The 19,366-nt window shown below is 50.1% G+C and overlaps 1 protein-coding gene across 1 annotated transcript in view; it reads left to right on the top strand.

Moving 5' to 3' along the window:
- Nucleotides 1-19,366, top strand: part of POLR1A (RNA polymerase I subunit A) — an 83,569-nt gene that overhangs the window by 52,830 nt on the left and 11,373 nt on the right. Inside the window, exons 15-27 of the mRNA XM_054577665.1 lie at nt 1,550-1,699; nt 2,811-2,994; nt 5,589-5,671; nt 5,788-5,946; nt 7,552-7,650; nt 8,956-9,108; nt 10,483-10,565; nt 12,996-13,161; nt 13,975-14,196; nt 15,031-15,245; nt 17,213-17,380; nt 18,272-18,407; nt 18,844-19,001. Of these exons, the coding sequence (XP_054433640.1) occupies nt 1,550-1,699; nt 2,811-2,994; nt 5,589-5,671; nt 5,788-5,946; nt 7,552-7,650; nt 8,956-9,108; nt 10,483-10,565; nt 12,996-13,161; nt 13,975-14,196; nt 15,031-15,245; nt 17,213-17,380; nt 18,272-18,407; nt 18,844-19,001 (1,976 nt within the window). The remainder of the gene's footprint in view (nt 1-1,549; nt 1,700-2,810; nt 2,995-5,588; nt 5,672-5,787; nt 5,947-7,551; nt 7,651-8,955; nt 9,109-10,482; nt 10,566-12,995; nt 13,162-13,974; nt 14,197-15,030; nt 15,246-17,212; nt 17,381-18,271; nt 18,408-18,843; nt 19,002-19,366) is intronic.

Below are 19,366 nucleotides of genomic sequence, written 5' to 3'. Positions count from 1 at the left end.
TCGTTCTGCTCTGGGTCCTCCTTCCCTGCTTTGTTTTCCCCCAAAGCATGGAACCCTCGGGAATGGAGGCTTCACTGAAGGCAGAGACTGTTGTTTACAGTTCTTCCCAGCACCTGGCTCCTCGTAAGCACTCCATGTAGCAGTGCTGAATGAACGATTGGCCTTATCTGTGCTCTCCAAATGAGGAGTGCTAGAGCTGAGAGAGCATGGTCACTTCCTGGGGGCACATGGCCAATGAGTGATGACGCAGACACTGGAACAGCCCCTTGTCCCCAAAGCTTCCCTGCAGCCTGCTTCTCAGTCGGACACCTCGGGCCTCTGTAAAGCTCCTCAGAGGGAAGGCTCTAGATTCTTAGTCTTTGCATCCTCTCCCTCCTTTGACCAGGAAGTCAAAGCTGTTCTGTGGGAGGACATTTTCTTTTTTTCAATTAGTTTACATTCCATATTATTCTGTATTTGTTTCAGATGTACAGCATGGTGGTTAGACAGTCATGTAGTTTACAGAGCGCCACCCGATAGGGAAGTATCCACTTGGCCCCATACATAGTCATTACAATATTACTGACTATTCCCTCTGCTGTAATTCATATCCCCACAACTATTCTGTAACTACCAATTTGTACTTTTTTTTTGGAATTTTTAAAAAAGATTTTATATATTTATTTTTAGAGAGAGGAGGAGGGAGGGAGAAAGAGAGGGAGAAAAACATCAATGTGTGGTTGCCTCTTGTGTGCCCCCAACTGGGAACCTGGCCTGCAACCCAGGCATGTGCCTTGACTGGGAATCGAACCAGTGACCCCTTGGTTCACAGGCCGGTGCTCAGTCCACGGAGCCCCACCAGCCAGGGCCCAATTTGTACTTCTTAATCTCTTCACCTTTTTCACTCAGCCCCCCAACCCTCCCTCTACCAACTATCAGTCTGATCTCTGTATCTATGAGTCTGTTTCTGTTTTGTTTGCTTTAGTCTGTTCTGTGGGAGGACATTATTGACTGTATATAATAATTGTCATTGATTTTGATGTGGCCTGAAGACAGGGAAGGATGCTCTGAGATGTGTCCTTCAACCTCTGCCTCCGTCCTGAGTCTGACGGCCTGTTAGCCGACTCTCTTGGCAAAGGGCAGGTTACAAACTCCACCATCTCTCTCAGCCCTATGGTCTTTGTTTTTTTACCACATACTCAAATCTTTTCACCGTGACCCCACAGCAATTTACTTTTTTCTTCTACTTCTTTTGTTTTATTTAGGAACTTAATATTGGGGGATTGTTCACTTTAATAAGAATTATTTTAGGAAATAAAAGTCCCAGTGAAGTTCTTAGTGGTGTATGTTTGTTTCCACTCCCAAGCTCCCTTTAAGTCAGGTAAGTAGAGTAGTGAGAACTGAGGTCAACTTGTCTCACAGAGGTAAAACTGTTCGTTTTTCTTGCTTTACCTACAGGTCATTGGAGTGGAGTTGCCTGGCTTTTCAGGATGAATGGGGACAGAAAGTCCTAAAAGGGAACTTCTCATCTTTTTTTCCTGCCATCACCTTGTTTTCTTTTTCTTTCCAGGTAGTGTCCACGCTGCTCATAAACATTATCCCAGAGGAGTACATCCCACTGAATTTATCAGGAAAGGCAAAGATCACTGGGAGAGCCTGGGTGAAGGAGCCTCCTCGGCCTGTTCCTGGCTTTAACCCTGACTCCATGTGTGAGTCCCAGGTATGGCTGCCCAGCCGTTTCAGTTGGAGACTGCGAGTCATGGGTTTAGACAAATTGATTGAAAGCAGAGACAGGGACGCGGAGGCATGCACACAGAAGCAGATGTTGTAGTTTTTAAAAGAAACAGTTGTGCCCAATTTGGTGTTAACTTTTGGTTTTAGAAAGGTTCACAGCTGATTGCTAGCATTTGGCCCTCAGTATAAAATTTGCAACCAGCTTGAGAAGGCTTCTACAGCCAGAAGGCCTCGGGACTTGCCTCTGCAAAGTTTAGCAATGCAGGGCCTGTGTTTTCCCTGGAGACTCCTGAGTGGCTGAAGGGCAAGGAACTGTGGTGAGGTTTCACTTCTCCCAGCTTTGTGCCTTAGGAACCAGGGCTCAGGAGGGAAGGCGAGGGCAGTCAAACTCAGGACTGTGCTGCTGCAAGAGAGCAAGACTGTGGCCCGACTAGAGGTTTCCAAGGCCTCTGCGTGTTCTCGGTGGCGGGGTATCCTGAAGTCCTTAACTCACAGTGCTTTTTCACCAGGTCTAACGGACATTCCATTAGAACTGAAGCTGCCACTTTTCTTTCCCTTTATAGATCATTTTCTTGATGCATGCTGGCTTTTTGCAACCAGAAATCCTTCTTTTAATTAGCTTCTAATTCATTAACCCCACTTGGTGAAAGTAAAAATCAGGCCTTAAAAAGACGTTGGAAAGGTTATGTTGTCCTTATTCCCAGGGTACAGGGAAGGGAGTACGTAGGCCAAGGTCACAGTTATGAAGGTTAGACTCTAATAAATGTTCTTATTTCGAGTTGAAAAGTCTTTGTCAAGGGTACGTGACCTCAAGTCAGCTCGGGTGGCTGGGGATTGAAGGACATATGAACACACTAAAATGTCTGCATGTGGTGTAGTCCCTGAAAAACTTTTTTTTTAATGGTCTCTCTGTGCACACCTCCTTTATTAAAAAAAAAGAAAAGAGAGATGCCTACCTCTTCCCATCAAGGACTTGAGGCAGGTTACATTGGAGGGACAGATACAATAAGGTTACTAAAACGTGGAGTAAAGGGGAGGGGTGGTTCACACAGGAGGCGTCCCCTCCAGCCCAGCATTGGTGGCTGTCCCTTCTGCAGGTGATCATCAAGGAAGGGGAGCTGCTCTGCGGGGTGCTGGACAAAGCGCACTATGGGAGCTCCGCCTATGGCCTGGTCCACTGTTGCTATGAGATCTACGGAGGGGAGACGAGTGGCAAGGTTCTCACCTGCCTGGCCCGCCTCTTCACTGCCTACCTGCAGCTCTACAGAGGCTTCACCTTGGGTGAGTGCTAGGCGAGCGGCTCCAGCAGCCCCTCTCCTGGCCAGCACGCCATCAGGGATGTCTCCGGACTCCACTAGCAGCCCTCGGGAGTAGCCAGGCTGCTTCTACAAGGACATCCTCACTTGACAGCCTTGCATCTTGTCAGTGCTTTCCACCCCTCCGCCATAGCCAGTGTTTCTTCACCATCTACAGCACAGAGTGACCCCATCTAATCACGTCTCCATTCTGTCTCTTTCTCAACCCCATCCTTTACATTCAGCAGGGGTGTCCAACCTTTTGGCGTCTCCAGGCCACACTGGAAGAAAATGAGTTGTCTTGGGCCACACATTAAATACATTGCAACACCTAATCACAAAAAAAACCTCATGTTTTAAGTAAATTTACTATTTTGTGTTGGTCTATATTCATTGCCATCCTGAGCCGCATGTGGCCTGTGGGCTGCAGGTTGGACGGCTCTGCACAGCTTTCTGTCTGTGAGTCTGATTTTTCACATTCACTCCCATTCTTCCAGAATTCCCTGGGCACCTGTGCTCTGCAAAGGGCCTTCTTTGTCGTTAGAAGTGCCTGAGCCTCCCAACATGGTAGAGGCATCATCAGTGTTGTTGGAAATGCCATGTTGGGGCAAGCCTATCAGGGTCATCCTAAGATAGGAAGAAGACCTACCTTGTTCCTTTCTGGAAATGAGTACAGTGTTTTAGGAAGTTGGCTTTGAGAAAGAAAACAAGTGAGCTGTTACTTTCTGTGCACTGGGTAGAATTGAGATCAGAAGGTCTGCCCAAGGGCTCAGCCCCTAGCTAAGCTTATTCAGGGCATTGCATATCCAAGTATACAGAGTGGAGTCCAGGCCCTTCTTCAGTCATCCTGTGAGGAGTAAGTGACATGCTGCACGTTGAGCATTGAGGTGCAGTGAGTGTGGGAATTGTCTAGTCCACGATACCAGCAGTAATGGAAGTAAGACTCTTTTATGGATTTGCTGGTGTGCAGACAAGGTGGGAATCCCCCAGCGGGCCCCAGGGCCTGCCACAGCTAGGGTGCGTTCGAGGCCTGCAGCGGGGCCTCAGTAACTGTACAGTATATATTGTGGAAAAGTGTAAATAAGTACAGACATGAAAATAATTTAAAGTTGCCTAGCATTCACTTGCCAGAGATAACCACCAGTATCGATTCCATGTGCATCTTTCTTGACTTTCCAAGTACAAACACATTAAGAAAAAATGGGATTCTATACTACATGCTGTTTTGTAATCTCTCCCCTCCCCCGCATTTCCAAATATATTCGTAAATGTCCTTTTGGGTGAACTGATATAAATCTACATCCTCAGGTCTGTGGCTATAGATTACTGCAGTTGTGTAGATATACTGTAGTTTATTTAACCAGTTGCTGTTATTAGACAGTTAGGTTGTTTCCTCACTTTATTGCTGGGATGAACACTCCTAAACAAATATCTGTAAAAAACGAAAAGTAGATGAAGACCTCACACCCAGATCGTGATGAGTCCCAAACCTAACAAATAAGCCATGCTCACAGCTCTGCTTAGCACATGGTACAAAGAGAAATTGGCCCAAATGCAAAGAGCATCTTGGTGTTGCCAAGCTGGACTCCAGGCTATGAGGGAAGTGGGTGCTGGAGATGTTGCCTTTATTCCGGCCCTCATAGTCAGAAGGGACAGTGAAGGGACAAGGTGACCTCCAGCTCACCCCATGAAAGGACCCTTTCTCGTGGTTACAGCTTCCTCACAGAGGGGATATTTCTTTCACCACCTCCTCACACATGTTCTTCAGAGGCCCTCAGGTTTCCAGGACATTGCATTGGGAATTCCAGATATTTTAGTCCAGCTTTTAAATTGTGCAGCCATTGTTTCCCATCCCACTCAGATCTTGGCTGAGGAGCTTTGACCCCAGTAACACTCACAGATACAGACAGAAAACAGTTGACTGAAAAATGAAGTAGAAGGATATCCTGCGCAAGGTGAGGAAGTCCTCAACCCTATGAAGCCAAAAAGACAGGCTTCACTGAAGTGACCCTGCTTTCGTCCTGGGAAGGAGCCTGCGCGGGCGGCCCCTGTCAGCCGGGCTGGAGTGGGTCTGTCTGCCCGCACACCTGTTCTCACAGCTCTGTGGGTGGTCCCTGGAGCAACTGACTTCTGGGAGTCAAAGCCAGCAAGTTTTCTCCCTCCCTCTCTTCTTTCCATAAACTCAGCTTTTCACCCAAAACCTTTCCTGTACCTCTAGGCCAGTCATGCAGCGTGTATTTATTGAGTGGAGGCAGGAGAGCCAGTGCCTAAGAGCACAAGTGTGAACTCAGGCTGGGCTTTACTTTTTACCAACGTGACCTTGGGCAAGTACCTCAAGTTTGAACCTTAGTTTTGTCATTTATAAAATAGAGATTATAATGCTTGGCCTTACACTTGCCTTAAGAGATGGGAAGCACTTAAGAAATGGAAGCAGCTTCTTGAGGATGTTAACATCCTCATCATTATTCAGGTGCTTCCCAGGTTTGTGACACTGTGCTCCATTCCCTGTCCTCACTGAGTTTATACCCTGGTGAGAAGTCAGGCCCCGTCCCATCGGAGCTTGTCTGTTTTACTTCACAGGCGTGGAAGACATTTTGGTTAAGCCAAAGGCGGATGTCAAGAGACACAGGATCATCGAGGAGTCCAGCTGCTGCGGGCCCCGGGTGAGGAGGGCCTGGGAGGCCATGGCCTGCCACAGAGGGCTGGCTGCCCTGCAGAGGGAAACCCACACTGTCCTCACTTGGCTGCTGCCTCCAATGTGTTCCTTTTCTCATTCCAGGCTGTCAGGGCTGCGTTAAACCTGCCAGAAACCGCGTCAGGGGATGAGGTCCGAGAGAAATGGCAGGATGCCCATCTGGGCCAAGACCAGAGGGATTTTAACATGATCGATATGAAGTTCAAGGAGGAAGTGAACCATTACAGTAATGAGATTAACAAGGTTAGTCTGGCAGTGAGCACACTTATCACCACCATTTTGAATGCTGGTTTTTAAAAAAATTACATTTTGATTATCACTCTGGGCCCTTTAAAGCAATTTGGCTGTTTAGCAACTGACTTGGTGGGATGTGCAAAAAATTCATTGCTCTGAGGAACCAAGGGCCTCATTCCCTCACCCAGTTAGGGTCTGGAAAGGTCTTGGCGTAATGCTGAGTGGGAATGCTTTGCACTTTTTTTAATGTTCGTACCTTGGGCTGACTACATTAAAGAGGGCTAAAGAAAGAATATCCTTCCCTGTGGTGCCACAGCCAGGTGGTGGAGCAGAAGGAGGGACCAGAAACAACGTTGCTGCTTGCACAGTGGAGCCAGGGGCGAAGGCCAGACCTTAAATCCTAGCTCCACCTTATACTTGCTGTGTGACCTCAGGCAAGTGATGTAACCAGTCCTTGCCTCATTTGCACAGTGGGAGGTAGGAATGTTAGGAGTGCATCCCTCATTGGGTTGCTGAGAGGGTTATGGTCCTAACCTATATAATGCTCTTAACTGGCAGGAGCCTGCGGAAGTCCTCCCAAGTCCCTGTCAGCTTTTCGCTTAGCCCGTTCATATGCAATTAAGAAAGGAGAGGGAACTCCCTGCACTAGCCAAGACCACAGCCTATTCCTCTCTGTCTTCTAGTCCCAGAGGTGGGGCTCCCAGTCCTGTGACTTGAGGCGGCCAGCCTGACCCTCACCCTGCCTTCTGGGCCTCGGGGCCCAACCTGAGGAGTAGAGGAAGAGGCAAGGCCAACATTCAATAGAAGTTAGCGTTTGACTGGCTTTTAACAGCCCTTAGGCTCCCAAAAACAGGCTTCTCATTTGTAAAAGTTCATCCTTGAGAGGTTTTGAGCAGAGGAGCCTTCCCAGCACTTCTCCAAAAACCAGGAGGCTTGGCTCCCGGGCCAGCCTGGGAATGCTGGGGAGGGGGCAGTGTCCCAGAGGCATCTCAGAATTGCTTCTTGTCTCCAGCTTATCCCTTCCCACCCACTCTGTCTCTTCTGTGTTGGACAGAATCTCTGCAACTCTAGGCAGAGGCTTAAATAGACTCAGAGCCCCCTCCCAGCATTTCCTGTGGCCGCACACCGGGGTATTGCTTGCTCGCACTAGCCCTGGAGTGAAAGCAAGGCTCCCACATGCCCCTTGGGCAGCATGTTAGCAAATGTGAGTATGATGGGGATATTGGTCAACATTGCCAGGCCAGGGCCATGCTCTGCTGGGGGAATTCACAAGGGCATCGCCTCGGGTTTTATTTTTAACCAGCTGCTTTTTAGAATCATAAACTGCATATGCTGGCCCCTGTGCTTCTCCCTTTTTGCTGCTGTTTGCCAGTGACAGGAACCTCGTGCTTCCTGACAGATGGTGTCAAGAGCAGCACGTGGGGCCATTGTTAAACTTCTACGGGTTCTAGCAAGAAGGTTCATGCCAAATGAGACTTCTTACCTCAGGTGGGGTTTGCCGCTTATTTCTGAATAGATAGTGTGAGTTTGTTGCTTCCACGTTCTGGGTTTACCTTCTGGACCTGGGATTTCAAAAGGGGGCGAAGCCACTGACCAGGGTGTTTTAATCCGCAGGCATGCATGCCTTTTGGCCTGCACAGGCAGTTCCCAGAGAACAACTTGCAGATGATGGTGCAGTCTGGAGCCAAAGGTTCTACTGTGAACACCATGCAGGTGCGAGCAAAGATGGGCTGGCCAGTTTGCTAGAGGGTGGGGGGATTGCAAGAGGTAGTTTCCAGGTTTGTTTCTGATTTTAAAAGGATTTACGTCTTATATAAAATTCGGCAAGTACTAAAAAAAATAAAAGCCTGTAGAAATCAGTATAGGAGCTTACCACTTAACAATAGTGTTACAGATAAATACAGATGTAAGTATCCAGATATTATATGTAATCCAGATAGATACTGTAAATTTATAGACTATATTACTGTATTACAAGTATTTACATTATATATAAACACTCTGTGTATGTGTGTTTAATCTTAGCTGAGACCCTGCAGTTTTGCATGATCTGCTTTTTTCCAGGTAGTAGTTTAAGTATTGTCCTAGAGGTTTCTCACCTTTAATTTGAGGCCACTTATCTCCTCAGATTACCTCAGTGCTATGGCAGCATTTTCACAAATATTAGCATCTTTTTAAAAAATTTTTTCCCTTTTTTAGAAGTTTGTTGAAAAATGCAGTACAAGAAGCAAGACCAAGCACATAGCTAAACACTACAACCACTTCTCATACTACAAAAGGCCAAAGCAAGCATACCTAATTATTGCCTATTTAATCTAAGGATTTTGCCAATTTGATTCTCCTGCCATAGTTCCAATTTTGTCAAGAAATGTAAATAATTACTTGATATGTTTCATAATTTTTAAAACTTTTACAAAGCTTCTTCATTTTTGTCACCAAAGTAATACATTGAAGAGAGAGTTGTAAAACAGCCAGCCTGCAGCTGAGATCCTGGGCAGACATCTCCTGCGTTGACTGCCTCAAGCGGGTCTTAGGGGCCACCCCCTTGTTTGGTGACCCAAAACAGTGGGGATGGGCATCAAAGGCAGAAGGCCATCAGGAAGCGCCGGTGACTAAAGTCGAATCCAGACACACTGTTCTCCCCGCCCTCCCCCCACACAAAAAAATAGGCAATATTATTCTCTTTTGGCCTCAGATTGTAAGGATCACAATAAATTACTTTTTATGCAGGCCCCAGTTTCCCCCTTCAGACCAGCATTCAGGTCCCTTCTAGGCAAATATGCCATGTGATAATTCTGAAACAGCTTCTTTTAGAGCCTATTTACAACTGACACCAAATGTGAAAAATCTCCATCAGGCAACAAAAGGAAAACAAAATTACTTCCTTGAAACATTAGTTTCCCTGGTTCATTCACAAACCTAGGTTGACCTTTAAGAACTGAGTTTCCATACAGGCCCTCCCTCTCCTGCTGGGACAAAGCATTGTGTCGATCTTGGGTGTCCTTGGGTCCCCCCCAGATCTCATGCCTCCTGGGCCAGATTGAATTGGAAGGCCGGAGACCCCCGCTGATGGCGTCTGGCAAGTCGCTGCCCTGCTTCGAGCCTTATGAATTCACCCCCAGGGCTGGCGGCTTCGTCACTGGCAGGTTCCTCACCGGCATCAAACCTCCTGTATGTATTTTGGTTTTCCTTCTGGCTTTTCTCCTCATTTCTAGGTTCAGTGGTAGTAGGCCATTGAGTTAGTCCAACAGCTTCGAGCAAGGACAATCAAGTAATAAATACCCAGCCATTTGCTGCTGGCCACTAGCCACTGGCCAGTTTGGCCCATGAGGACCATAAGGACGCAACCATGTCATGTCCACCATTGTGACGCTAGAGCCTAGCACAGTGCCTGGCATGTGTTGGGAGCTCAGTAAGTGCTTGTTAATAAATGAAAAGATGAATAAGACCATTTCCGATCCACCTTTTCCTGCTGTGCTCCATCGCTTAACCAGTTCTTACCTATATTGAAGGCGACAGGGGAAAGGAAGACCCCTCACCAGGTGCTCTCAGTTGCCAAAGGTTTATTTCACAAAATCCCCCAGCAGAACTTCCCATGGCTCCTCCTTCACAGTGGGAAAATTGAATAGCCATAGCAAATGTCTGGTGTTCCCTTGGTCAACAAAAGAGTTCTCCCCCAAGAGGAGCGGTTTCTCAGATTCATCAGAAATGGCTTTTTGAAAGTTAGTACCTTTGGTTTCCTGGTGTAATGCATTTCTGCAAGGATGACTTCTATGGTCAGATAACTAAGTCCAGGTTGTAAACAGGACTGACCCTTTGTTTCAAGGCTGTCAGCTGATCCAGGGGCTTTTACCTCAGTTCTGTGCAGATTCTCCAGTTATCATCCATGGCCTCTGGCAAAGGATGGTGGAGAGCTGGCTTAGACCAGAATTTTTTAAACTGTGGTAGCGATCCCTTAGTAAGTCATGAAATCATTGTAATAGATAGCGACTGGCATTTCTTTATATAACGAAAGAGAACAAGATGATACAGAGAGCATGAGGAATGGGGTAGTTACATGAAGCTCTAATTTGAGTTATATATCTTTCTGTGCATTGGTGGATATGTATATGTGTTTGCTGATTACTGTTGTAAATGTATTTCTTTCTGTGGGTTGCAGTCAAAAAGTTGGGAAAATACTCTGTACCTCTGTGAACACTCTGGAAAGTAGAATTCAGACATGTGGGCTGAGCCGTACAATAATGAAAGCCAGGCCTTTTCTGTTCGGGAAATGGGGCAGGGGCATAATACTGAGGATGGAATGCACAATGCAGGTAGACACCCGGCCCCTGAACAGGTCCTGTTAAGTCTCATCCACTCGTCCCTCTGTTCTCGGGTAGGACAACAGTCACCACAGGGGAGGGCAGAAGTCCCGGGGGCCATCGGAGCCGTCACGGGCCTTAGGAGATCAGGCGAGGCTGCCAGAGGCGTCGGCCTGAGCCACTCTTGCGGAAGCACGCAGTTCTCACTGCCACCTCTGGGACCTGGGTCCCGCTTCTCCCACAGGAGTTCTTCTTTCACTGCATGGCAGGACGAGAGGGTCTGGTCGACACCGCTGTGAAAACCAGCCGCTCTGGCTACCTCCAAAGGTAAAAGCACCTGCTCTGCTACCTTTAGATGGGTTCCGCGTCCCGGTACCATTCAGGTCGGTCATCTCTCACATTTTCAGTGACAATTCAATTACAATTTTTTTGGATGAAAAAAATGTCTTTAAAATGTCCGTGGTTATCATGAGACAAAAAATAGCCGATATGCTTCCCCTTTTGAAGGATTAATAGCATGGGCGCTCAGAGTTTTGGCCACAGGGCCCCTGCATTCCGAGGGAAGTTACAGGCACGGGAAGGGCCTCAGTATTGATGAGCTGGTCCTCCGCCCGAGGAGGGCTCAGCCGTCCGGCGCAGCCAGCGAGGGCGCCAGGCCCACGGCCGCTGCCTGTAAGGCTGTAACTGGAGTTACTGTTTCTCTGGATGCAGATGTCACTGTGGGGCTCCCCAGCCTAGGTGTACCTGTTTTCTCTCATCTCTGGGAGGAAAGAAAACAAGGAGCCTGTTTGAGCAGGTTGGGAGGAATGAAGCTTAAATCTGAACAAGACCTTACTCCAGAACGCCCAGCAGACGGGGTGGCAGATGCCTGCGTTCCATCCTCCCTCCCTTGGGATGCAGCTTGGGTGGCTTTGCCTTGGGCATTTTTTTTGGTAATGGTTTTTTTTATGAGCCTTGACAACTGGTGCTGGTAGAAAGGGTGGTGGGAAATGGAGGAGACAGCAAAAATAGGTCCTTAGGCCTTGTAGGCCTGGTTTTAGGTTACATTCTCAAGGAACTCTGCTGAGGACTGGACAGAAGCGCAGGGCTCCTTTCTTTCTCCCCCTCAAAGGTCTGCCTGTCTACTCCAGTCTTCTCCTTTCTCCTGCTTCTGAGCTCCAGATTCTGCAAAGCCGCGGCCCTTGTTTTGGTCCATTCCCTTGACTCGCAGAATGGCAGCCCGTGGGGTTGGCCTGTCGGTGCAGAGCCCACCTGCAGCTCTAGCTGCTTTTAGTGCAGTGGGGTGAGCTCCCCTCTGGGGACATGGGTCATATGGCCACTTCCTTCCATGAGCAGGCGTGACACCCCACCTCCATCCTTTCAGTTATTTATTATTATTTTTTTAAATCCTCACCTGAGGACATTTTCTCATTGCTTTTAGAGAGGGAGGGAGAGAATAACAATGATGTGAGAAAGTGTAGAAAAAGTTAGAAAGTCTGGGGGTGGGAACAACCAAGGCCGTTTGAGTGCCGTGGGGAAGAAGGAGGGTGTTGGGGTCCTGGATGGAGTGGAAAAGCAGCAACCATTGACACAGAGGGCGCAGGCACCTGCAGGACCCGTCTGCTGGCGGAGGTTCATGGTGGAGAAGGCAGGTGCGGGGCTTCAAACAAGGGTGGAGCGGGCCAGTGTGGCTGTGGTGGAGACACAGGCCAGAGGTTGGAGGGCTGCCTCCAGCGGGTGGCGGTGGGAAGGAAGAGGCAGCTGTGGCGAAGATATGGGGGAGACAGGCCGAAATGCAGGGATAAGAGGCAGGGCAGTGTCAGGCCCAGCGGAGTTTTTGGGCCTCCATGGCAGCACGGTCACAGAAAGCAAGATGCTGCAGAGGGGAGAGAATGTGCGAGTGGCATTAGGGGGCAGCAGCAGGATATTCAAATAGACACGTTTCGTTGGACCCTTCGATGAGGCCTGAAGCTTGGGAGAGACCTGGGGACACAGCCTTGAGAGGTCACTGTTGTGTTGAGAGATGGAGTCGTGTGGGGAGAACAGAGCCGAGCAGGGCGCTGGAAACTCCCACTGCAGGATTTTCAGCTAAAAGGAAGTGGGTGCTCGGCGTCAACCTTGCCGTGTGGGCTGGGTGCCAGGGATTACAGTGGTGACTAACGCTGAGCTCTGTCTTTGGAGCCTGGGGAAAGAGTGGCTCTTAGGCAACCTCTTAAAATGGCAGGAGGAGAAACCAAGGCAGAGTAGCCAGAGATAAGGGGCCAGCACCAGGGAAGTGGGGAGGGGAGAGGCTGAGGTAGGCGGCTGACCACTGGGAGAACCGAGGGAAAGGGCACACTGGGTTATGGATACCACATCAGCATTTAGTTCCTACTGTCTTTTTAGTGTCCCTGACTGACAGCATCTCTGGACTGGCAGCATAGGAGAAGCATTGGGTGGGCAGACGGCCCCACCTCTTTGCCTGCCTTGTGGCTGTAAAGACACTGGTCCCTGGGGAGCTCTGCAGTGTAGCAGAGCAAAAGGGCAGGCAGTAGGCCCAGCAGTGGGGGCTGGAGATGGGAACCAGGGTCCAGCAGTGGCAGCCAACCTGTCGGGCACACGGCTGCAGCCGCTCGCTGGGAGACGCTGTAGCTCAGAGCCTGGGGCCTTGGAGACCCTCAGTCCTGGAGTGTAGTTTGACTGTAGAACAGCCGTCCCTTTGCACTGCCCGCCCCCCCCCCCCCCCCGCCCCTCCAGGAGTGGTGAGCTTGCAGGGCCCTGAGCCAGGTCTCCATGCAGGTGCATCATCAAGCACCTGGAGGGCCTTGTCGTCCAGTATGACCTGACAGTCCGCGATAGCGATGGCAGCGTGGTGCAGTTCCTGTACGGGGAGGACGGCCTGGACATCCCCAAGACACAGTTCTTACAGCCCAAGCAGTTCCCCTTCCTCGCTAGCAACTATGAGGTGGGTGCCAGACCCCCGGCAGCCAGGGGTGGCGGGCTTTCCAGGCTTTGCCACCACCCAGTTACAGTGGCCGTGGAGGATAGAGTGGGAGGAGTTTATAAAGCACCAGCCGATGCTGTGAAACACTTGCCATTTTCATACCCCGTCTGTGGGCTCTGAGAAAGCAGAACGGCATGAGCACCTCCAGAACGACCGCTGCCTTTGAGGGGCATTTGCGGGACCCTAATGCAAGCACACTGTGGACACTGTGTCTGGGCCTCCCCTTCACTGCAACCTGGGGAAGGTGGTCTTCCTTCTCTGCCCTTGTCACAGCTGGAATGAGCGGCAGAGCCAGTTTTTGAACCCAGACTCGTGACACAGGCTTGTCGTTTTCATGCTGTACCATACTGCCCCAGGAATGACCGTCATGGTTGACCGAGCAGTCACCCCATTTTGCTGGGTGGGAAACTGAAACTGATGTGGCCTCTCCGGAGTCACACAACAAATGGCCAAATTAAGGTTGAGCTCGGTGCTGTCTCCTTCCCATCCTGGCACCTGCCGCAGAGCTTTGGGGCATCACTTTTCCTTCCTTCCTAGAAACTCCCCCGTGTCCTGAACGGGCTCTGTGTGTGCCACTCTCCCCCCAGCCACTCAGATCATGGGACCACCACCTCCCAAGTCTGGTTTGTGCAGAGTGAGGATCCTCTGGAAGATGTCATGGCAGCTCCACACAGGCCATCTTGGTCCTGTGAAATTGTGTGACGTGGCCCTTGGGTCACACCCTCATCTCTTTGATCCTGTGTATGTGTGCGTGTGGTTTGTTCATTTATTTAGGTAATAATGAAATCGAAGCATCTCCATGAAGTTTTATCCAGAGCAGATCCGCAAAAAGCTCTCCGCCAATTCAGAGCCATCAAAAAATGGCAGAGCAAGCATCCCAACAGCCTGCAGAGAAGGGGTGCCTTCTTGAGTTATTCCCAGAAAGTACAGGCAGCTGTGAAAGCCTTGAACCTCCAGGATGCGAATCAGCTTGGCCGCAGCCCCGGGACTCACCAGGTGACTCGGGGGCTATTTCTCCAGTGCCCAGCGTGTATAGGCCTCAGTCAGGAGATGAGGGACTGAGGGGCTGTCTCCCTAATGGGAGGTATAATAATAAAATCTGGCTTCACGCGCTGTCAGGAAACACATGGCACTCAAATAGCAATTTAAGGAGGGCACTCTGCAAAGGTTCGGTCAGGGTACAAGGAAACTGGCTGGGACTGTTACCTCTGGTTCTGCACCACCTCAGGCATGAAGGGGCAGGGTGGTGGCTGTGGGCAGAGGCTCCTTAGAGAGGGTGGGAGGTGAATGCCAGGTGTCAGTCTCTCACCCTCCCCTCTGCTGCTGGGACCTGAAAGGCGGGGAGCAGCGGTGAGGCGGGGGAGCACTGTGAAGCAGCTGCTGTGGGACAGCCTTGGGGCACAGGGGGTGCGAAAGCCCAGATAAGGGGATGGGGCAAACTCAGGTCACCTGGCTCCTGGGACTGTCCTGGTTGGCCTGGGGCAGTCCTGGCTTCACCTCCTATCCTAGTGTTATTAATAGTGCCATTTTTTTTTTTTCTAAAAGAATCCTGGTTTGGACATTAACCTACCTGGTCACCCAACCTGTGCCTGAATGGGCCAGGATGAAGAGCCATAGAATCGTAGTCAAGCAGTGAGCTGTGGGATGGATTTAGATTCTCCCTATTTTAAATGCCGAGCTTGTTTTCTCATTGCAGTAAGGATTTTGTCTCTTTCCCCCACTCTCACTTGAAGCCAGTGCCTTTGATTCTTCTTATCCTCCTGGATGTCCCAGGAAAAGAAGCCATTCCTGGTGTCTTCCAGTATGGCTGAGGCCCGTCCTTCCTTTCAGGTGTTGAGGATGTGGAGTGAGTTAGATGAGCAGAGCCGAAGGAAATACCAGAAGAAGGCAGCTCCCTGTCCTGACCCCAGTCTGTCTGTCTGGCGCCCAGACATCTACTTTGCATCGGTGTCCGAAACATTTGAAAAAAGGGTGGATGATTTTATTTGTGAGTGGGCATCTCAAGCGGAGAAGAGTTTTGAGAAGTCAGAGCTTTCTCTTGACAGGTAATGACACTGATTTGTTGCTCAGTACGTGCAGAGGAAAAACCTGCTGTCAGGCCCTTCCCTGCCCCTCCAGAAGAGGAGGGCAGCCTCTCGGGTTCAAGACTCCAGCAGGAGGGAGGGAAGTGAAACAGAAGGCACCTTGCAAGCGCTGGGGGCCCTGGGCCATGAGCCAAGAGCAGGTAGGCAGGAGTGGACTTCACCTGGGCCAGGACAGAGAAGAGAGCTCTGGAGACAGAGGCTCACAGAAAAGGCCTCTCTTCAGTGAGGTGTGGTGGGCGTGGCTAATTGAGAGATGGAGAACTTAATTGCCACTCAGTGGCTGCCACCTCTGTGACTGAGAGCGAATTATTCACTTCCTTATGACACCATGTCGTAGTCTTTTATGAGGGGTTGGATCTGATTATTCCAATGTTCTTTTAAGCTTTGGGTTTCAAAGCCTTAAGGAAGAAGGACCACATGTTGTTCTCAGTCTGCACCCGTTCACACACACACAAAAATAAAACCAGTTAAAAAAAGTCCTGTGGTGAAGGCAGGTGGGAAGCCAGGCATGAACCAGCACTGAGCCTCAACGGTGTTAGAACATCCAAAGTGCCCCCAAAGGGAATGCCTGCTGGGGGCTGGCCTTGGGGGAGTAGTCAGGGGTCCTTCCTACTTCACTCACTAAGCCTCGCCTGCGGAGCTGGAAGACCAAGGTCACCTGCTCTATCCTGGCTGCTTGTCCTGCCCCTGGCGAATCCCGCCAGGTGCCTGGAGAGGGTGTCAGGGTCCAGGGACAACAGCAGGGAGATGGGACTCAGGAAGAGCAAGGAGCAGAGACAGATACTGGAGGGGGAGACCTAGATGGGAGGGATGGGGCTTTCTCTTTACCCATGAAATGGTTTCTCCAGCCAGGCCTCAGATTTCCAAATAGAACAGGTCATGCTGGTTACCACGGCCACCAGCAGGGCTTTCCCCCCAAGAGGAAGTCCTAGGTCCCCTGGCCCCTTCACCCACTCCCCTCAGGGTGCTGCCGTTTACTCTCTGAAAGACCATGTCAGTCCTTCAGCTGCACGTCAGTGGTGTGAGGAGGTTAGTCCTGGGGAGCATCGCATGGATTTGCAGCGCTGAGATGGGATGGCGATTTTGCCTTAGTGGCTCTTGCAGGGGACCTGTTAGCAAGCAGCAAGTTTTGGGTACAACTCCAAACTTCTGGGAGTATTTGAGGGTTTCTGTGACAGGAATACTGATACGTGTTCAAACCCCACTGGTTTGAAGTAATTGGGAGAGAAGACACATCAGGTTAGTGAAAAGTCTGACTTTTAAAAAGAACTTGCATAGAAACGTTTTGTTGATTTCTTCTTCATTCATGCATTCGGCCGTTTAGTCTCCAGTTGTTGAGCCTTCCCTTGTTCCATGCGTGGGGGCACTGCAGTACTCTGGAGGCTGTTCTAAAAGGAAGAATGGCTAGTAGTTACAAAATTGCAAAGCACACATACCTAAGGCAGCCATTTGCACTAATTAAGAAAATAAACACCCTTGCCTCCTGCACTCCCCCATCCCCATAATTGCTTAGTGAACCTCTTTCTAGTTGATACAGCAGGAGGTGAAGGCCTCTCCAAACTGTCACAACTAGTCGGGGAAAGGAACTAACAAAGGAAAACGTGAACCGTGAGCTCACACATTCTCACTGCTTTGGAGGCTTGTCACTGGCACAGTGTGGGCGCGTGACATTCTCGGAGAACATGAACAGTCTTAGCGCGGACATCTAGGGTTTAGTCACCCAGCTGGGACCTGTGCTGAGTAATTTAGGACATTTCAGGGCCACGAGCAGGAATTTAAGGGTTAAAGGATCATATGTTAGGAAATATCAGCCCAGAAAGAAAGGGAATAGTTCCATGCACCCTAGTTTTGGGTGGTATGGACCCCTCCAAGCAGACCGACAGGTGGTGTCTGCTCCTAACCTCTGTCATCTCCTGCCCCGCCTCCAGTTTGAGGACCCTGCTGCAGCTGAAGTGGCAGCGCTCGCTGTGCGACCCGGGTGAGGCGGTGGGCCTGCTGGCTGCCCAGAGCATTGGGGAGCCCTCCACACAGATGACCCTGAACACCTTCCACTTCGCCGGCAGAGGCGAGATGAACGTCACCCTGGGCATTCCGAGGTGGGCCACCAGGCGCATGACATGGGTCTGTCCTAGCTCACTTCCAGGGAAGAACTCATTTAATTAGAGTGTGTGTGTCTGGCTCTAAAAGACAGGGTCTCGTCAGAGTGGGGATCAAGGTTGGAATTTCCAAAATCCGGCTTTTCTGTGCAGTTCCTGTGGCTGGCCCCATAGAATCTCAGGCCTCTTAGACTCTCCATTTATCCCTCTGCCAACTCTTCTATTAGAGTTAATGTGGGATGGTTGTAAAACTTCATGTTCCTGGGTTCAGGACTCAGGAAGATGATGTTCATAAACCCCATGCAGTGCCACTTGGTTGCCCACTTCTGGGGCACTGTCCACCTAGAATGTGACCCACCGCGGCCCTGGCCCTTCAGGCAATAATGTATGTGTCCAGCAGGATGATGGGCAGTAGGTGAGAAGAAAGAATGAGAGTCAGACCCACTTGAGTTGGATACCTGGCCTTGCCATTTTCTCAGACAGGTTCCTTAGCCTTCTAGGCCTCAGGGTCCTCTGCTGGGGGGCCTCCTTACTGTGCAGTCAGGCTGAGCTCGAGGGCAAGGTGCAGAGCCTGGTGCCTGCACCCAGTCGGAGCACTGCAGACACTAATTACCTTTTGCTCCTAGTAAGTACCTGCTGTATGCAAGGCACAGGCGATAAGAAACAAGAATAAGACACAGTCCTGTCCTTAAGGAGCCACGCTCCAGTGGAGGCAAGTGATAGAGTTCCTTGCTGTCACGCATGGAGCCAGAGCTGGTACACTCTGACTCATATTTCCTTGCAAGATCCGAAGGTCTCTCTTAGATCCCAAAGAGCTCTGACAAGAAAGGCTTCCCACAGGTAGGGAATCTGAGTGACTTTGTATGATCTGATGCCCTTCTTCCATGACAGGTTGAGGGAGATTCTCATGGTGGCCAGCGCCAACATCAAGACACCCATGATGAGCGTGCCTGTTCTCAACACCAAAAAAGCACTGAAGAGGGTGAAAAACCTGAAGAGGCAGCTCACTAGGGTGTGCTTAGGGGAGGTAATTGTCTCTTGGACGTGCTGCAGACAGGGCAAGACATTTTCCTATGTCCTCCCATCTGCGAAGAATGGCTTTGCTGACAGTTCAGGCCCTGGCTTCAGGCCCCCGGGAGTGAGAGGGAAAGTTTCTCTGCCAGGTGCTGCGCAGGGGTGATCAGCAAGCTTTAAAAGTAATCATTAGCTATGCAGCCTTCTCATGTGCCTTAAAAATACGGACACTTCCTAGGTTAGCTTACCAGCCCTGCTGGAGCCCACAGCCTGCTTCCTGCAGCCTTTCTCTGGGTGTGACCTGTAGGCTCTGGGAGTTTCTTTGGGGTTTTGGTCCCAAAGAAACTTGTTCCATCCTCTTCCCCCGCAAGCCCTTGGGTTTTCCATAAATGACCTGTAATGCCTTCGTATCTGGGCAAGATGGGTTCTCCCCATGTATCTGGTTCTAGGTGTTGCAGAAGATCGATGTCCAGGAGTCTTTCCGGATGGGAGAAAAACAGGACAAGTTCCGGGTGTACCAGCTGCGGTTTCAGTTCCTGCCCCATGCGTATTACCAGCAGGAGAAATGCTTGAGACCTGAGGACATCCTGCACTTCATGGAAACAAGGTCAAGACTCAGGCCACTCTGTCGTTAGACTTTGCCGTGGCTCTTGAGCCCCCCTGGCTGCAGGACTCTGAGAAATGAGGGCTCATGTGCACAAGTTAGTTCTTCATGGGACGTGCCTAGGAAAACAGCCAGCCCTGCAGGTCAATCTGGAAACTACACCCGACTGGCTGCATTGTAGGTGTGACTGCACTGACCACATACTGCTTCCTAAACCCTGCTCTTTGTGGTTGATGAATCTCATGCTCTCAGGTTTGCAGGCTTTCAGACATGCAAGTACGTGTACCTTAAAGAGAAGTGAGCTCCATCACAGTGGTGCTGCTGTGGTGTCAGACCAGCCACTCAGTGTTCATTTTTGACATGGTGAG

This window comes from Pteronotus mesoamericanus, unplaced genomic scaffold (genome assembly GCF_021234165.1).
Source record: "Pteronotus mesoamericanus isolate MK-2021 breed Mesoamerican mustached bat unplaced genomic scaffold, CSHL_Meso_final contig_44, whole genome shotgun sequence".
In the NCBI taxonomy this organism is placed as follows: Eukaryota; Metazoa; Chordata; class Mammalia; order Chiroptera; family Mormoopidae; genus Pteronotus; species Pteronotus mesoamericanus.
Note: the sequence above shows the minus strand (reverse complement) of the source record. Positions and strands in the feature narration are given on the sequence as shown.